The sequence below is a fragment of the Esox lucius genome, chromosome 7 (genome assembly GCF_011004845.1).
Source record: "Esox lucius isolate fEsoLuc1 chromosome 7, fEsoLuc1.pri, whole genome shotgun sequence".
NCBI lineage: Eukaryota > Metazoa > Chordata > Actinopteri > Esociformes > Esocidae > Esox > Esox lucius.
The window spans coordinates 35,783,980-35,800,614 of record NC_047575.1 but is presented as its reverse complement, the minus strand read 5'-3'; the positions used below and the strand labels follow the sequence as shown (position 1 = coordinate 35,800,614).

General features: G+C 50.2%; 1 protein-coding gene across 6 annotated transcripts in view; it reads left to right on the top strand.

The window, feature by feature from the left end:
* cux1a (cut-like homeobox 1a) overlaps nt 1-16,635 on the top strand; it is a 166,418-nt gene that overhangs the window by 131,631 nt on the left and 18,152 nt on the right. For 3 of the 6 annotated variants that reach the window (XM_020048295.3, XM_020048294.3, XM_010870924.5), the window contains exons 14-20: nt 142-912; nt 3,129-3,209; nt 5,068-5,169; nt 5,378-5,467; nt 5,967-6,460; nt 8,389-8,769; nt 9,337-9,496. In XM_020048295.3, the coding sequence (XP_019903854.2) occupies nt 142-912; nt 3,129-3,209; nt 5,068-5,169; nt 5,378-5,467; nt 5,967-6,460; nt 8,389-8,769; nt 9,337-9,496 (2,079 nt within the window). The remainder of the gene's footprint in view (nt 1-141; nt 913-3,128; nt 3,210-5,067; nt 5,170-5,377; nt 5,468-5,966; nt 6,461-8,388; nt 8,770-9,336; nt 9,497-16,635) is intronic. The other 3 variants (XM_034293340.1, XM_010870925.5, XM_020048296.3) reach the window with 3 other exon arrangements.

The following is a 16,635-nucleotide window of genomic DNA, read 5'->3' as shown; positions in this document are numbered from 1 at the left end:
TCTTTACTGGTCTCGCAGGTGTGTTGAACGGTCATGGTTTGTTTTTCCTGGTCTAGCAGGTGTGTCAAACGGTCATGGTTGGTTTTTCTTGGTCTCGCAGGTGTGTTGAACGTTCATGGTTTGTTTTTCCTGGTCCCACAGGTGTGAGGGAGCGGAAGGTTAAGGAGTCATCAGAGGGGTCACAACGGCTTCCTGCTACGCCCATGGGTACCAACATGCAGGGCTCCCCTCCTCCTCCCTCCTCTCAGCACCTCCTGCGCACATCCTCCGTTGGGTCCTCTGACACTGCGCCCGTCACCGCCGCCAACGGCACGCACCACTTCTCACCCACGGGCGGAGGGCTGGGCGGACAGGACTTCTTCAGCCCCTCCTCGCTGGCGTCGGCGGGCAACACTTACCCCCTGGCAGGCAAAGTGGCTCTCAACTCTCTGCTGCAGCGCCAGCTCATGCAGACCTTCTACTCCAAAGCCCTGCAGGACTCTGTGTCCGCCTCGGGCCAGGCCCTGCTCTTTTCGCCAGCCCATTACCCAACCCCTAACTCCCTCTCAGCCAGCCCCCTGCCGCCCCATCAGTCCCATCAGCCATCCACAGGCAGCCCGGACGTAAACGGCCTGGCCCCCTCGCCCAGCCAGTCGGAGGGGACCGGGAGTGTCTCAGAAGGCGAAGACATGGACACGTCGGAGATCGCGCGGCAGGTCAAGGAGCAGCTGATCAAGCACAACATCGGGCAGAGGATCTTCGGCCACTACGTGCTGGGGTTGTCCCAGGGCTCGGTCAGTGAGATCCTGGCCAGGCCCAAGCCCTGGAACAAGCTGACCATCAGGGGCAAGGAGCCCTTCCACAAGATGAGGCAGTTCCTGTCAGATGAGCAGAACATCCTGGCACTGCGGAGTATCCAGGGGAGACAGAGAGGTGAGGCTGACACACAGACACACACACATATCGCACTTCAACTGCTCCCACACAGACAAACATTTACACTTCCATACTGTCGCTGTCTCTGAGCTGCTGTCACACTGTTTTCTCTCACACATGCTGAGTTTGTCACAAACACATGTTAGTTTCCCTGCGTCACACGTTCCCCGTCTGACATTAGCAGCTTTCTGGTGTGTCTATTAGAACAGGGTTGGGGTGCTCGGCGACCCTGCGGTGGATTCAACCCAACAGGTAAAGGACTGGTGCTCACTGGTCTAATACGAAAGAAAAGCAATTCAAAACTGATCAGCAAAAAACCTCAACTGTTCAACTGACAAACAGCTGTGTTCGTGGTCACTGATGGTAGTGCTGTCTCTTTAACGAGACTTTGTGATGCCCCCCCCCCCCTCCAAACCCTAACCCCCCGGTGATAAATGGACAGCGATGCTTATCACTGTCGCCAGTCATGTTGCTTCGCTAAGATGTCCGGATTAACCCTGCCGGCAAATTCCCCTTCCCCAATCGTTATCGCCTTTCGCTTGTTGTCGCAGCGAATGTCAAAATCCCACCTGGTAGAGGGGGGGGGGGGGGGTTAAGTGTAGAAATACATTCAGCCGATGCGTGCCGCTCAGGGGGCCACCACTTAACCCTGCTGGCCTGCTGCCTCTTGCCATGGATTTCCTAACCATCCTGAAAGGCGCGTTTCTGAACGTTGCTTGGGAACCAAGCCCGTGCTGTTGAGTGAGTGAGTGGGAGGCGAGCTGATCCGTCAGATTGCAGGGGGAGATTTTCCTGATCTGTCTGAATGGGCGCGTCGGCTCCCCAACAGCAGTCAATAGCATGCATGTGTGGACAGGCATCGGCGCAGACAGCTGGAGTCTCAGTTATGTGAATGTGTTCAACAGACGGCTTTTACTTGATGTCTTCTGAAGCTGCGTTGGCAGGAGCAGTAGTGACGGTCTACCCTGAGCCTGACAGGCTGGCTGGGTGCACCCCCACTGCTGCGAGTTCCTGGTTCCTCACCCCAAACTGCACGTGACTAATGCAGACACTTTGAAGAGCAATTCAGCAGAGTCTCAGGGCGACCCGGGAAGACATTCATCGTTCCTATTAACAGATACAGTCTTTCATGACTTAGCTCCTTCTCGTCCTCTCTCTGCTGTGTCGGCCTCTCTGTCCGCTGCTCTTTCTATCCTTCCGAGGGGTGGATTTACTCGGTGCTCGGTCGGTTCATGTGCAGCAATGAAGTGCAAGATGAATTTCTGCCGTTGGCGAGAAACCCCGGACGAGAGCAGGGGGGAGACAGGGACACGTTGAGTTTAGGAGATGCGTTAGACGGCACAGCCCCACTTGGCAGTCAAGTCATGGCCGATGTGAGTGTTTGTACTTCGGGGGCCAAATCTAGTTCACCGGAGTAGTGAGTGTACATCAATGTGCAGACTGTTGCCCTGCGCTCTTGTCTTTGGCGCTGGTTTGGATGGGCTTCAAGGAGTTTGTCTGGCAGCCAGCCCCAAAACTGTCTGCCCCGGGAAGAAGTCTACCAGAAGTATAATAGAATCATGTTGGAGAGAAACGTAATGGTGTTCTTGTTCACTGTAGCTACTGGTTCGGCTCCGTTTCAAGTCATTTATGTTCTCAATAACTGAACCCACAACTCAGTTCAGTGAGCCCAAATCCCCGTCAAAGTCTGTTCTCCAATATGTGGAGCATTTGATATGTGGTTTGAACGGTAGAACATGTGGATTGACTCAAGGGTTCTCTGAAGGCGGTTCGAGGCTGTGAAGTGTTGTCTTAAATGCACTTTCGTGGTTTTCTGGCTGTATGACAGAATACTCTGATGCGTATTACTCTGGCCAGAAAGCGTTTGCAGTGAGCATGCAAGACATTCTGGATATGGCTTCTAGATAGTTTTGCGTTCCTTAGTGAACCACTTAGTCATTGTTGAAATAGTTGAATACATTGATAAATATGAGGGGTTTTTCTTAGGTGACTAGATTTGACGGTGATAAAGAGGTGGTGTTGTGTCTAGTGAAAAGGCCTTGTCTGCCTCCACCATATCTAGAATGACACTCACAGAAATAGATCTAGTGTCAGTTCTGCGTTCTCCCTCTTTATGGTTAAGGTTAGAACTTTGGGAGTGAAATCTCCCCTCATTTATGTGGCAGTCCAGAGGTCTGACACTTACTTATCTGTCGCCGCTTGTTTTCCAACAGAGAACCCAGGCCAGAACCTGAACAGAGTGTTTCAGGAGGTTCCGAAGCGAAGAACCGGCTCCGAAGGCTCCTCGAGGCCAGGTCTGTTCTTTGCCTTCCCTATCGTGGTTGGTTTCGTGTTTTGGTCGGCTTTTATGTTTACCAATTTGTTGTCAGTTAGCCCTTGTCAAAATCCCTCTACCACTTCTGGCCTGGCGTCTAGCTGTAAATATAAGGAAAGAGTTACCATTGATACAAAGTCCCATATTGTGTCTTCCCTGAAAGGGGTTGGTTTATCTGTCCTCAATCTGTGGTTAAAGGGGCGGGGGTGGTTTAGGCTAACTAGGCGGGGGTATAAAGGCGCCCTTTTGGTCCATGGGGTGTGTCTTTAAAGTAGTTTAAAAATCCGGTCCAAACCAGCCAACGCAATCTCTGTCTTTCTGACATCAGGGCGAAACCTCACACGTATAATTTAGCTTTTAAAAAGCTTTATATGCCATGCTATGTACTTTCCCCAACTCATGCAGTGTTTCATGCCTTATGAATATGGCCATGGGTGTGGTGCTGACATGCTGTTTGGCACTTCCATAGGCCACATACACAAACATTTTCAACCCCTTTTTATTTTTAGAGGTGGTAGTGGCCTTAACAAAACCCAAACTTTAAAAACAGAGGTCCTTGCTTAGATCCTTATGACCAAGCAGCTGTGTCCATACACTGCCGTGTTAAGTGTGTGTGTGTGTGTGTGTGTGTAAAAGAGTGTATGTCAGAGATCCAGTTTTTTGTGTACTTCCAGTGACCACAAAGATAGAAACAACCTTTTGGCAGGTCCCCGCTTGAGGAAATGCAATTTAAGTGGTTAGGCTTGGGGGTAAACTAACAATTGCGCAGTGTTAGAATTGGGGTTACTTTCAGGTAAAGGCCAGTTAGTTTCAGGGTTAGGTGTTATGACTAGGTTATGTTTAGGCATAAAGGTTAGGATATTCATGTTTATAGGATCAGGGTTAGGTTTCAGGTCCTCTACATGGATAGAAGAACAAACGTGTGTGTGTGTGTGTGTGTGTGTCTTGGTTTTTTTCACCCCACAAATTTTTTTGATCCCCCCCCCAAAAAATACCAGGCTGTGTGTATGAGAGTGCGTCTGTGTGTGTGTGGTAACATGCCAGGTGTTACCAGGGTCACTGCCGGGCCACCATGTCTCTGTCCGCTCTTCCCCATGCCCGGGTCAGAGCCTTTTCTATCATGCATGGATTCCAGTTCACCCCCAGTTCCAGCTGCTCCACCCTCAATCACACACAAATAAGTGTGACCTTGGCCAATTACTCACCGTTACCACTCTCTCAGGACAGCTGGAGGACAGGAAGCATCAGAGCCACATTCATCAGGCCCCTCCATGTTGAACTCCAAACAGCAATTAGCCTTCTGATGCCTGTCTTGTGTTTCTTAGGGAGCCTGTCGAAAAATCTGGTTTCCATTGTTGTGGAGAATGAGTAGCTGGCTGGCTGGCTGGCTCGAAGTCTTGTGTTTATCGCTCATGAGGAACATGTGTAGCCGTGGCCTCTTGTGTTAACCGGATTGAGCTGTGTTGTAAAGGGGACCCCAGGGGTTTAGTGCAGCCAGCCAGACAGACACACATGCTGGTTCTGTTGCTAGGAGGCTTACTGTGGTTTGACGGCAGACCTCACCGAGCGAGAGGCTAGGAGGAACGTCACCTTGGCTTCCTCTTGGAGTGTGACAGGCAGACCTAAACTACCGGCGTGTGTTTTGATTTTTTGTTTCTAGGAAAAGTATTCAGACATTCAGCCTTACACTTCACAGGCTGTGGTGTGACACCTACGGCGAGCTGTTCACGGACTGAAATAAAATGTCACAGAAATATATGAATGACCAAAGGTTTTCTGTTACCGCCCACTGTCCCGCTCTTTGGTACGCTTTATTGACCTTTGTCGCCCTCCCCCAGGGAACATCACGACACGTATCCGTACTCTGGAGAGTGGCTCCGACGAGGCCATCAAGTCCATCCTGGAGCAGGCCAAGAGAGAGCTGCAGGTCCAGAAGGCTGGTGAGTGACTCCTCTCTGTGACAGACACTTGTTTCAGCCTCCACTTGAGGCCCGGCTGATTGACTCTCCACTGTATCTTATGGCTCCTGTACATGTCCCTAAATTGCCACTGGCATCATAACTGAATGCTAGTGAGTGCCAGACCCTGGCCCATGTCTGAGATGTCCCTGGTGCTAACCCCCTCTTGACGCCGTGCCACTCACTACAGATGGAGTGGAGGACAGACAGCGACGGCAGGCAGGTTACCCCAGAGGCATGGGCAACTATTTCGCAAAATATGCACAAAGTCTGAGACTCGGTGAGGATTGGATTTAACCTTACACACTGTGTGGCCCAACACCGAGAATTTACAAACCAAATACACACTGAGACTGTTGGCCGCTTTCTGCCCGGGTCAGATAGTTTCCTTGGCCATGGCTTTAGTCTTAATGATTAGGTTCTGTTGAGCGGTCATGTTAGCGGCGAACACACGAGAAAGGCTGCTGTGGCTGTACTGACGTTCTGGAGTGACTCGTTGAGGCTGTTTCCGACAACTGTAAATGTTTAGAAGACAATACCACTCAAGAAATCACTGCTTAGAAAATGCTGCACTGTGTTTTTGTTTTGAACTTTTGAAAGTTGAATATTCCTATTCATGTAGCTTTATACACAGTGTGTTCTTCATGTAGCCCTATACACAGTGTGTTCTTCATGTAGCCCTGTACACAGTGTGTTTTTCATTGGGCAAATGAATGCGCGTGTGGGTGTTGTCAGTAGCATAGTTCTAAGTGTGTGTGTGGTCCGGTCTCTTCCTGCAGTAGATGCGCCTCAGCCCCCGTGTTCCTCCAGTGGCGGTGGTGTCAGCTCAGGTGGATCATCCAGTTCAGACGAGACCATCCGCTCCATCCTGGAGCAGGCGAGGAGGGAGATGGAGGCCCAGCAGGCTGCTCTGGAGCCCATCCTCAAGGCCTCCTCCATGGGCCCCTCCGACCTGGCCCTGCTCTCCCCCAAACTCCTGGGCACTCCTACCCTCCCGGCCTCCTTCTCTCCCCTGGCCCTCTCCCTCAAGAAGCCCTCCGTCCCCCCTTCCTCCTCGCCCTCCTCCTTGTTGGACTTTCACTCTACCGTGGTGAAGAAGGAGTCGGGAGAGGTGGCGGTGGGAGAAGGTGGGGGAGGGTCGCTAACGGAGGGCGGGCCCAAGCAGGGGCGGGGCTCCTGGAGGGACCAATGGTGGAGCAGTATGCACCCTGGGGGCCGTGGTGTCACGGCTAACCTGAGCGAAGACACGCGGAGTCAGGAGGACAGCAAGGAGGTACAGTTAATAACACACAGACACACACTGCTTACTTGACCTCTCACCTCTGAACTGTGGTGGGTGAGGCACAGCGGTCCAAATGTATTAGTGCCACCAGTCAGTTGTTCACTCAAGGCTCCGGGTCTCTGCTGGACCTGCTGTTTGTCTGTCGTTTGGCTACTTCTCCTTAAACTGCTGAGATTTGGACCACACTGCTGTCACTGCTGTTGGAAAACACCACTGAAATTAGCTTCTGTACGCGGCCTTGGCGACTGGAAATGCAATGCGTTTACAAGGTGACGTTGGAGGATGTGTGAGACTTTCCAGGCATGCCTGGCCCAACGTATTGATGTAATGTCACGCTGCAAGACCTGAATGAAAAGAAGTGGATTCTGTGGATTCAGGAAGTCAATTCGACTTGACAAGCCTTAATATGCCGTCTAGCCGACAACAGCAGCATGACATGGGTATAACGTGTCACTGGAAGTGATGTTACTTCAATATGACAGACACGACATGCTATTGATTAGTATTGTGTTGGTGTGTCTGGATGTCACCGTCCATGACAGACGACAAGAAGGCTGTGAATTAGCAGTCCATGGTGCTATGAGGCATTTCCAACTGACTGGTTCCTCCCCCTGGTGCTATGGTTCCTCCCCCTGGTGCTATGGTTCCTCCCCCTGGACAGCTATATCACGTGTTGACAGCCGGAACTAAAATGGCCGACGGGTTCCATCCCAGTTGATTGGGTTAGGGTTGGGATAGCAGCCTTCGCAGGAAATCACTTGTAATATTGTGGAAACGTTAGTTACCATCTGGATGTCGGCATATTGCTCATAGGGGTCACGTTTTTGAAGCATGCAACACACCAAGGGTTGGCAGTATGTTGGCTTTCATCTGTTGACCACTGCTGTCTTCTTATAAAGAGAGGGAATTGGCTAGATAGCCAATACCAGGTTAGGGTAGCAGCCAAATAAAATGACTCAATAACTGTGGTCCCATGTAGCAGCGCAACTTGAGTGAATGAAACAGTTGTGTTTGTCCTCACTTGACTCTTAGTGACATACTTCATTAACCTGTTGGCCAGATTTCTTTAGCTCCTCCCCCTTAGAAGACTGTCCAGAGTAGTAATGGTCCTAACAGAGGGTCGTTGTTTGTGTTCATCGGTAACTTTCAGCTTCTCCACTCAGGACGAGGTGGTGTGTGTGTGTGTGTGTGGGGGGGGGGGGGTGAAGGTTTTTTGAAAATGTGATTTTCGGTTTATGGTAAATGTATAACTGGCCATAAGGTTAGAATAACCCACCCGGCTCCATTCATATATCCTGTCTTCCCACTGGAGACCTGGGTTCAGTTACTCTTCCCCTCTGCCTCCACTTCACTGTCTCCCTCTTATTCCTACTGTCAAGTAAAACTTTGCAAACAAACAATAAAATAAGGAGAGTGACTGCTCACTCACCTTAAGAAAATAATAATTTGAGGTTACTTCTCCCACAAGGACAGACAGACTGTGTGTGTGTGTGTGTGTGTGTGTAGACATTGTGAACAAGTTCGGCAACACGGCGAAGACAAAATGCCGCTTGTCTCCATCAGATAAATCCAGACGTTATCAGCATTCAGAGGCAGAACAGAGCCTGACCTAGCAAATCATGGCTGCCAACATTCTTCACAAGATTGACATCATCAACATAGCCCCAACCCTACTCTTTTTCTCAACATACCTTTTCTGGATTCATCGAATGACAGTGGCCATGTCCTGCCTCTCTATATGGGAAATAGGAGTCACCTACAGTACCAACCACGCACGCCAGTCGATAGCTAGACTTTAGCGTTAGCGGTTATCATTCCCTCTCCACAGTGACTTTGCTGTTAGCGGGTAGCCGGTTGTCTGTAGAGGTCGGCCCCATCCCCACTCCCCTACTGACTGTGCCTCTCTGTGTCTCCGCCAGAAGCCTCCCCGACTGGGCAGCTCCTCCTCTGCGCTGGCCCCTTTCTCCTCCGTCTCCTCCCTGGACTACTGGAAGGACTGGCCCCGGGCCGAGTCCCCGTACTCCCAGGCTGGCTCTGAGCCCGGTGGGGGCTGCAACACCCAGGGGCCCAGCCGCGCCGACACGCCCCAGAGCAGCCCCTCCCCACTGTCCCTGAGCCTTGGGCCCCTGGGGTCACTATTGAACCCCGGAGCCAAACAAGCCAAGCCAGTGGTGGCGCCCCTCACACCAGAGCAGTACGAGTTCTACATGTACCAGGAGGTGGACACGGCCGAGCTCACGCAGCAGGTCAAGGACAAGCTGGCCAAGAACGGCATCTGCCAGCGCGTCTTTGGCGAGAAGGTGTGCGAAACACTCAACTCCTACGGCCTCCATCCTCCTCCCCTTATACGGCCTAAAACCAGCACGCACCAGTCAGCCCTGCCCGTAAACCTGGCCAACCTCCCTCCACCCTTTGTCAGCACCGCTCAGACCTGTGTGTGTGTATGCTAGTTCAGCAGTCCCTCCGTTAGTGTGGTCACTGAATGAATCCACGCGGACATGCGCGCGTGTGTGTAGACGTGTGAGTAAACAGGAAACTACGGCCACCTCGCAGGACCTGGTCGTCCGCAGCTGATGTACAGCGAAGCGCTCCGGTCATCACATCCATTTAGACGCCTCTAAGCCGCTCTCAGGAGTCAGCTGGTTAATGGCACCGTGATTTAGCATTGGGCTTCCAACCTAGTTTCCTTTACACCACCTCAGTGGTCCAACTAAAGCAGACAGTCAAATGACGTGCAGTACAGATCTCAGTGGTTTGAAGGAAGTGTGTGTGTTTTCTGTCCTTGTGTCCCATTTGTTTTCTTCCAGTGCCTAAGCAAGGTGTCAATTTTCTGGTAGTTCAATGACGCGTGTGTTTGTGTGTCCCAGGTGCTCGGCCTGTCTCAGGGCAGCGTGAGTGACATGTTGTCCAGGCCCAAGCCTTGGAGCAAGCTGACCCAGAAGGGCCGGGAGCCATTCATCCGGATGCAGCTGTGGCTCAATGGAGAGCTGGGCCAGAACGTCCTGCCTTTACAGGGTCAACCTCAAGGTGAGTGGACGCAATGAAGGGGCGGGCCTCAGGGAACAAGACCAGGTCCACATCAGTGATCTAAAGATCTGGACTGTTAAAGGGGCGGGCCTCAGGGAACAGGACCAGGTCCACATCGGTGGTCTAAAGATCTGGACTGTTAAAGGGGCGGGCCTCAGGGAACAGGACCAGGTCCACATCAGTGATCTAAAGATCTGGACTGTTAAAGGGGCGGGCCTCAGGGAACAGGGACCAGGTCCACATCGGTGGTCTAAAGATCTGGACTGTTAAAGGGGCGGGCCTCAGGGAACAGGACCAGGTCCACATCGGTGGTCTAAAGATCTGGACTGTTAAAGGGGCAGGCCTCAGGGAACAGGACCAGGTCCACATCGGTGGTCTAAAGATCAGGACTGTTAAAGGGGCGGGCCTCAGGGAACAGGACCAGGTCCACATCAGTGATCTAAAGATCTGGACTGTTGTTGTCGTCATTGACAGTGGGCACTTGCGTCTCTGAATGCGTCTTTCTGCAGTTAGCTTCAACTGGCTCGGTCCGGCTGTAGAAGAGGTACCTCCTGAGCTAATCCTTCTGTTGGGATGTTGAGAGGAGGGGCAGTCGGGTGCCTTTTAGGACAGGGTACCATTGGTTGGGGACATGTACTTGCCGATCGGACAGTGCTGGAAGAGATACTAGCTTAGCAGTGGGACGTGTGTGTCCTAGTTTTTGACCTGATTGATAGCTGCTGTGATCATGGTAGAGCCTCTGTCCTTGCCCGCAGACTAAATTCTCCCGGCTGCTGTCCTTGTATTGAAATGAGAATCTTTCCGGGTTTTATTACGTCTCTGGAGCGTTGGACATGGGAAGTGTGTGATAGACATCCATCAGCCAGTGGTGTGTGTGATAAGGTGAACCTGTCTGTCAGGTCTCCTGCACACTCATCTGTCTGTCTACCTCCTGACCCCAGTCACACACACTGTAAACACACACTGTAAACACACAGGTCCTCCCTGAACACACTCCTTGTTTCCTGTCTAGCTCACTCTCAGCACCTCCTTGTTTCGAAGTCTACATATTGCTGCTCATAAAACTGTTCCACGAGCGTTGGTGTTATTTTGTCGATAGCGGTTAAGGGCAGTAAAAGCCGGGTTCCAAGTCTGTTTTTCAGGACTGAAACAATTGGATGTCTCTTAAGCACAATCAAGCAAGCCAACAACACAACTTTATCAAACTCTAGAAGTATTGTCAGCTAGGTTCTACAAATCATCTTATTCAGATGTAACAGTGAAAGTAGTGGTGCAAGACATAGCAACACCATTGAAATAAGTCATGTGGCCTCCACCCCTTTTTTGTATTAGCTGAAGCGTGATTGCGTTTGTGGCATGGAGAGGAGGTTTGTGGGTAATGCGCCATTGCCGTCCAGTGCAGCTAAATGCATGTGCGTCCAGACTGGTCAGAGCCAGAGCTACCGCAGGGTAGCGGTAGTTATGGCTAATTAAAGACCCAGCACTAGGGGGGTGACAACAGCTGAAAGAATCACCCAGGGACCCATTTGATGCCTACCACCATGTTGTTGTTGATGTGTTCTGCAGGTTGTTGTGAAGAAAGCTTCAGGCTGTTCCAATTTGGGCCTCATTTGTGTCATTGACCTGAGGTAGATTAATTAAAATGGCACCAGGTTGTTTTAGAGAGAATAATGAGATTTGATGCAAATTGTTCATGGTTCTTAGTGGCCTTAGGATATGTTTAGGACTAAGATTTTGAAAAGTATGTTTTTATGTGTTGGTTAAGATGGGGAAACTTTAATGATGCAACCATATGATTTCAACATGGTGGCTGCAGCTCATTTGATGAGACATGTTGTATTTGTAGATTTTGCTGCAATTTCTGTCAACCCATTTCCTCCATTTACAAATGGCATTTGAAAACCCTTCTGATTCAATATCCAAGCCTTTGTTCAACTTGGAGAGATTTTCTTGACCGTTGCTGTTTCGTTTGACCTGTCACCTTGGGCAATGTTCCAGACAACCAGCAGAGACAGTCAGATACTATCCCAGAATGCTGCAGTGCCCAGTTTGTCAGGGTTGGAGATATCATGGCAGCTCTTTGCCGAGCAGCGCGTGGCGACCCGCTCCACGTGATGCAGAGCAGACTGGACACTGACACGTCACAAGCTTAGCCAGCGTGGCGTTGGGGAGGTTTGTGTGTCTGGCCGCGTTCTGTGGAAGAAGACGCATCACAGTCACAGCAGTTGACAGTGAACGGTCAGCACGACAACTCCAATGTGACCATCTTAAAACACGGGATGTTCACACAACATAGATAGGTGTTTCCTACCCCCCATATCTACCACCAGCATGTACACACTTCACACTCTGTCTGGGAAAGGTTGGTCTGTTTATAGAGTTGCTGACTCCAGCTCATTTGCGGTGATGAAGTGCGAGCTGAGTCTTGTCTTCACAAGCATCTCGTGTGATGGCGCCACACGCCCTGTTTACGGACCTGTCACACTTTGGAGGGGAGGACCCTCCAGAACACATGCCAGGGATGAGGGGGAGTCAGAGGGGGATGAGAAGGGAGGGGCAGGATCGGGGGGGGGGGGATTTTTCTTTCTCAGTCTCCCAGGGGTCTCCCGGAGCTGTTGTAATCAATTACAGCATCAGAACACTGATGTATGCTAATTACTATGAGAGATCCCTGCTCCTCTCCCAGACACACGAATGCGCATACACACCCATATCTACACACACCCGTCTCCTGGCATACACACCCATATCTACACACAGCCCCTCTTCTCTACTGGGCTACATCTCCCCCCCCATCTAATCCACACACCCGTCTCCTGGCATGCACACACTTACACCCCCCCCCCCCTCATATTGGGGCGCACGCTCACACACACAAAAACCCCTCTCTCTTGGCACAGACGCACACGCACGCACTCTCTCTCTTGCTCCTCTGCTAATTAATATGGTAATAATCAGCCAGTGGTGTGATGAATAGGAGCAGGGCCGGTCGTGGGGCCCAACGCTAGGGCAGAGGCATGATGAATTACATTTACTGGCTGTCCTACATTAAGTACCCTTTCTCCATCATTTTCACCGCAAATTAACCACGGCAATATATAGATTACAGAGATGACTTCCAAACCAGAGAGGGAGATCAAGAGCGCAGGGAGGAAAGTGAGGGAGAGGATCTGAAATTAATGGCTTATAAAATGGGCCGTAGCTTAGAAAGAAATGTAAATGTCAGCTTGCCTGTCTGCTTAATCCAGGGCTGGCCAGGGAATTTAAAAGGACATTATGTTCTTGGGATGGGGTTTAATGGCACACTTGTTAGATATGGAGCAGGCGGGGGGGGGGGGGGGGGGGGGGCGGGGGGGGGGGGGGGCTTTCCTGGAATAGGGGGAGAAAAGATCCAACCCTGATTTAAAACACACACTCTGATTGAGTCACTCTCACCAACAGATACACCCATAGACACACAATCAAAAACGCAATTGCGCACACAGACTCACGTTCTCACACAAAACACACAGTGTTAGGCAGCAGGGGCAGTGTTTGAAAGGCCCTTTTGGTGGATTATGTGAATAGTCTGTGTAATGGGTCCGGCTTTATAGACCCATAAGGCATCTCTCACATGACGTTGGGCTAACCTCTGGGTTAGTGTTCTGATTGAGGTGAGACCACACCGCCAGAAAGAGTAGTAGTATATACACCCTCCTGTCCCTCATTACACCGGTCTCATCCTGACGTCTCCGCTGTCCCTCATTACACCAGTCTCATCCTGAAGTCCTCACTGTCCCTCATTACACCAGTCTCATCCTGACATCCTCACTGTCCCTCATTACACCAGTCTCATCCTGACATCCTCACTGTCCCTCATTACACCGGTCTCATCCTGACATCCTCACTGTCCCTCATTACACCAGTCTCATCCTGACATCCTCACTGTCCCTCATTACACCGGTCTCATCCTGACATCCCCGCTGTCCCTCATTACACCAGTCTCATCCTGACATCCCCGCTGTCCCTCATTACACCGGTCTCATCCTGAAGTCCTCACTGTCCCTCATTACACCGGTCTCATCCTGACGTCCTCACTGTCCCTCATTACACCGGTCTCATCCTGACGTCCCCGCTGTCCCTCATTACACCGGTCTCATCCTGATGTCCCCGCTGTCCCTCATTACACCGGTCTCATCCTGACGTCCTCACTGTCCCTCATTACACCGGTCTCATCCTGAAGTCCTCACTGTCCCTCATTACACCGGTCTCATCCTGACGTCCTCACTGTCCCTCATTACACCGGTCTCATCCTGACGTCCTCACTGTCCCTCATTACACCGGTCTCATCCTGACGTCCTCACTGTCCCTCATTACACCGGTCTCATCCTGACGTCCTCACTGTCCCTGATTACACCGGTCTCATCCTGACGTCCTCACTGTCCCTCATTACACTGGTCTCATCCTGACGTCCCCATTGTCCCTCATTACACCGGCTGTAAGTAGCCCTGGCGACGTTACATAGAACACACACCCTCCAGGTGTGTGTGGGTGAGGTGAAGAGCATTCACTGACCCTCATCTGTCTCAGCTCATCCTTTCCCCTCAGTGCTAACATGCCCTCTACGCCAGGAACAGCGATCCACTGTTTATTCCGCTGCCAGGTTAATCCCACACGCTAACCAAAGGTCATAAACCAACACACTGCATGTTATTCCCCAATGTTGGAGCGTTAACTAATACACATATTTGATTTAGTAATGTAGTTGGGGGCGAAATTAGGTGGCTACATTTGCATATGCAAATATGTATATTTCTAGTGTAGGCGAGGCATACTTTGGTATTTAAAATGCTGCTGCAGTATCTTTGGAATAAAAAGCCTTTGGTTGCAGTTGAACACGGGTCATGGAGTAATGTATTTATCTAAAAGCCAACGAAAGCCGTTTTAGGCCCTTTTAGTGTCACCAGAGTTAAAAGCAGCAAGCAGCTGTACATCCAGATGTAACTCTCCCTCGCTCGGTGTGTTTGTCTCTCTCTCCATCCGCTTTCCTCGCACTCCGGCCTCCAGCCTGAAACAGAGTGCCCTGCGAGGAGGACAGAGCACGCTGCCTCTCTCCTCCCTCCAACCCTGGCGTCATTTCTCCCCCAGCGTCCTCCTGGGGGGCAGGGCAGTGGGTTGTGGGACCGTGTCACCGGACGACCTGTCATGTGGAGAAGCCCTCCCTCCCCTGTTTCCCCTCGCGCCACGCCGCTAGTTAAAATGTCACCAGTCGGGTGAGAGAGCCGGGCGGGAGATGTGATATGACGGCCTTCCCCCTGCACACGCACACACAACGCACACACAACGCACACAGAGACGTACACACACTAAACACACACACACAGACACAGTCCCCCTCAGCTTTTTCCCCGGCATGGAGGGAAGTAATCACTAGTGACGGCTCCCTCAGCTGCTCATTTTAGGGCCACACAGACACACACAAGGACTCACACAAACACACAAACACGCAGAAAACACAAACCCAGTAAGACAGAGAGGCAGGCAGGCAGGCAGGCCCATACACAGACACATACATTGTTTCACTATACTCATTAGGAATTTTATGGATCACAGATTATTTCACAAGGATTTTCTAGCGCCGAACCTTAACCTCTAAAACACCAAAGACAATCTGAAAAATATGAAAATTTTTTGCTTTTTATACAAAATAAATAAAAACTGGAATACCTGAAGTTCATGAGAACCAGTGAACTAGTGTAACGGGCCGTAGAAAAGGAGTAAATGAACAATTCTATTTACCACATGTTTTTTTTTCAGAAAGGAAAAACATAATCACCCGAAAGTTACCCGTTTCCTTCCACTGAGAATATCCTGACTCCAGAGATTTTGAAGCAGTTACCAAGACCAAAATGTCCCCTCACTGTGACCTTGATCCAATTTCCTCAGGAGCAGTGTGGGGAGTTTGGGGTTGGGGGGGTAGGGATTGAGTATCTCCATACGAAGATGTCCCATATGTCATTCTTTACAAAATAATATCATTTTTCATCTGGGGAAGAAAGTTCCTTGCATATATAGTTCTGCTACAATTAATAGAAACGTGTGGCAGACAAATACGTTTGTCAAACAACTTTTAAGGAAGTCCTAATGTCAACAGCAATCATAAAAAAAGAGGAAACAACTCTATTTCTGTATTGTAGAGCAGATAGGTTAAAAAGGACCAGTTATGGGTTCCCACCTTTCTCCTGGGCCATTATCATACTTTTGTTTAATAATGTTTCCTCCTCTATGACGCAACGTAATGTGTATTCTAGACACCCATGGATTTCCACATATCCAGTCAATAACACGGTACACTGATAACTCAAGGTTGTCTTGAAGGGATTGTTGCCATACAATTTCAATTGAGCAATTGTGAACATAATCATTCTTCAAATAAGTTCACAAGACTTCCTAAAAGCCTCCATCACCAAACAGCAAACAGTCACTTTTTAATGAAATAATCAGTGTATCACACAAGCAGCAGAGGTGTTTTTACCAAAAATTTTAAATGAGCATCATAATGACAACAAAAACCTCTTGTACTCTCTCTTTCGGTCGTACTCTTTTTTTCGTCATACTCTCTTTCGGTCGTACTCTCTCTTTTGGTTGTACTCTCTCTTTTGGTTGTACTCTCTCTTGTGCTCTCTCTTTTGGTTGTACTCTCTCTTTTGGTTGTACTCTCTCTTTTGGTTTTGCTTTCTTTTGGTCCTATCACGTGTGTAACTCGGTCTGTAACAGCTCCATGTCAAGTCGGTCTGTTTTATTGGCCAGTTCGGCCACCATTTCTCTGTCAATGAAGATAATTCATTGAATTTGTAAAGACCTTGTCTCACACTCATGTGGGTATGAGTACTTCAGTACTGGCACACACACACTAGTTAATCTACAAACACACTCTCATACTCCCACATCCATTGTCCTCTCTGTCCTTTACTTACACATGCACGCATGTGCACGCACGGAAAAGGACCCTCAACTGTCTGTCACACGAACCCACAGCCCTGTTCCACCTCTGTCAATCTCTTGCACGCACACACGCACGCACGCGCACACACACACACACACACACACCCTCCCCTGACCGGTGAGGGTAGACCTTGGGCTCCGTCAGACATTTCCCT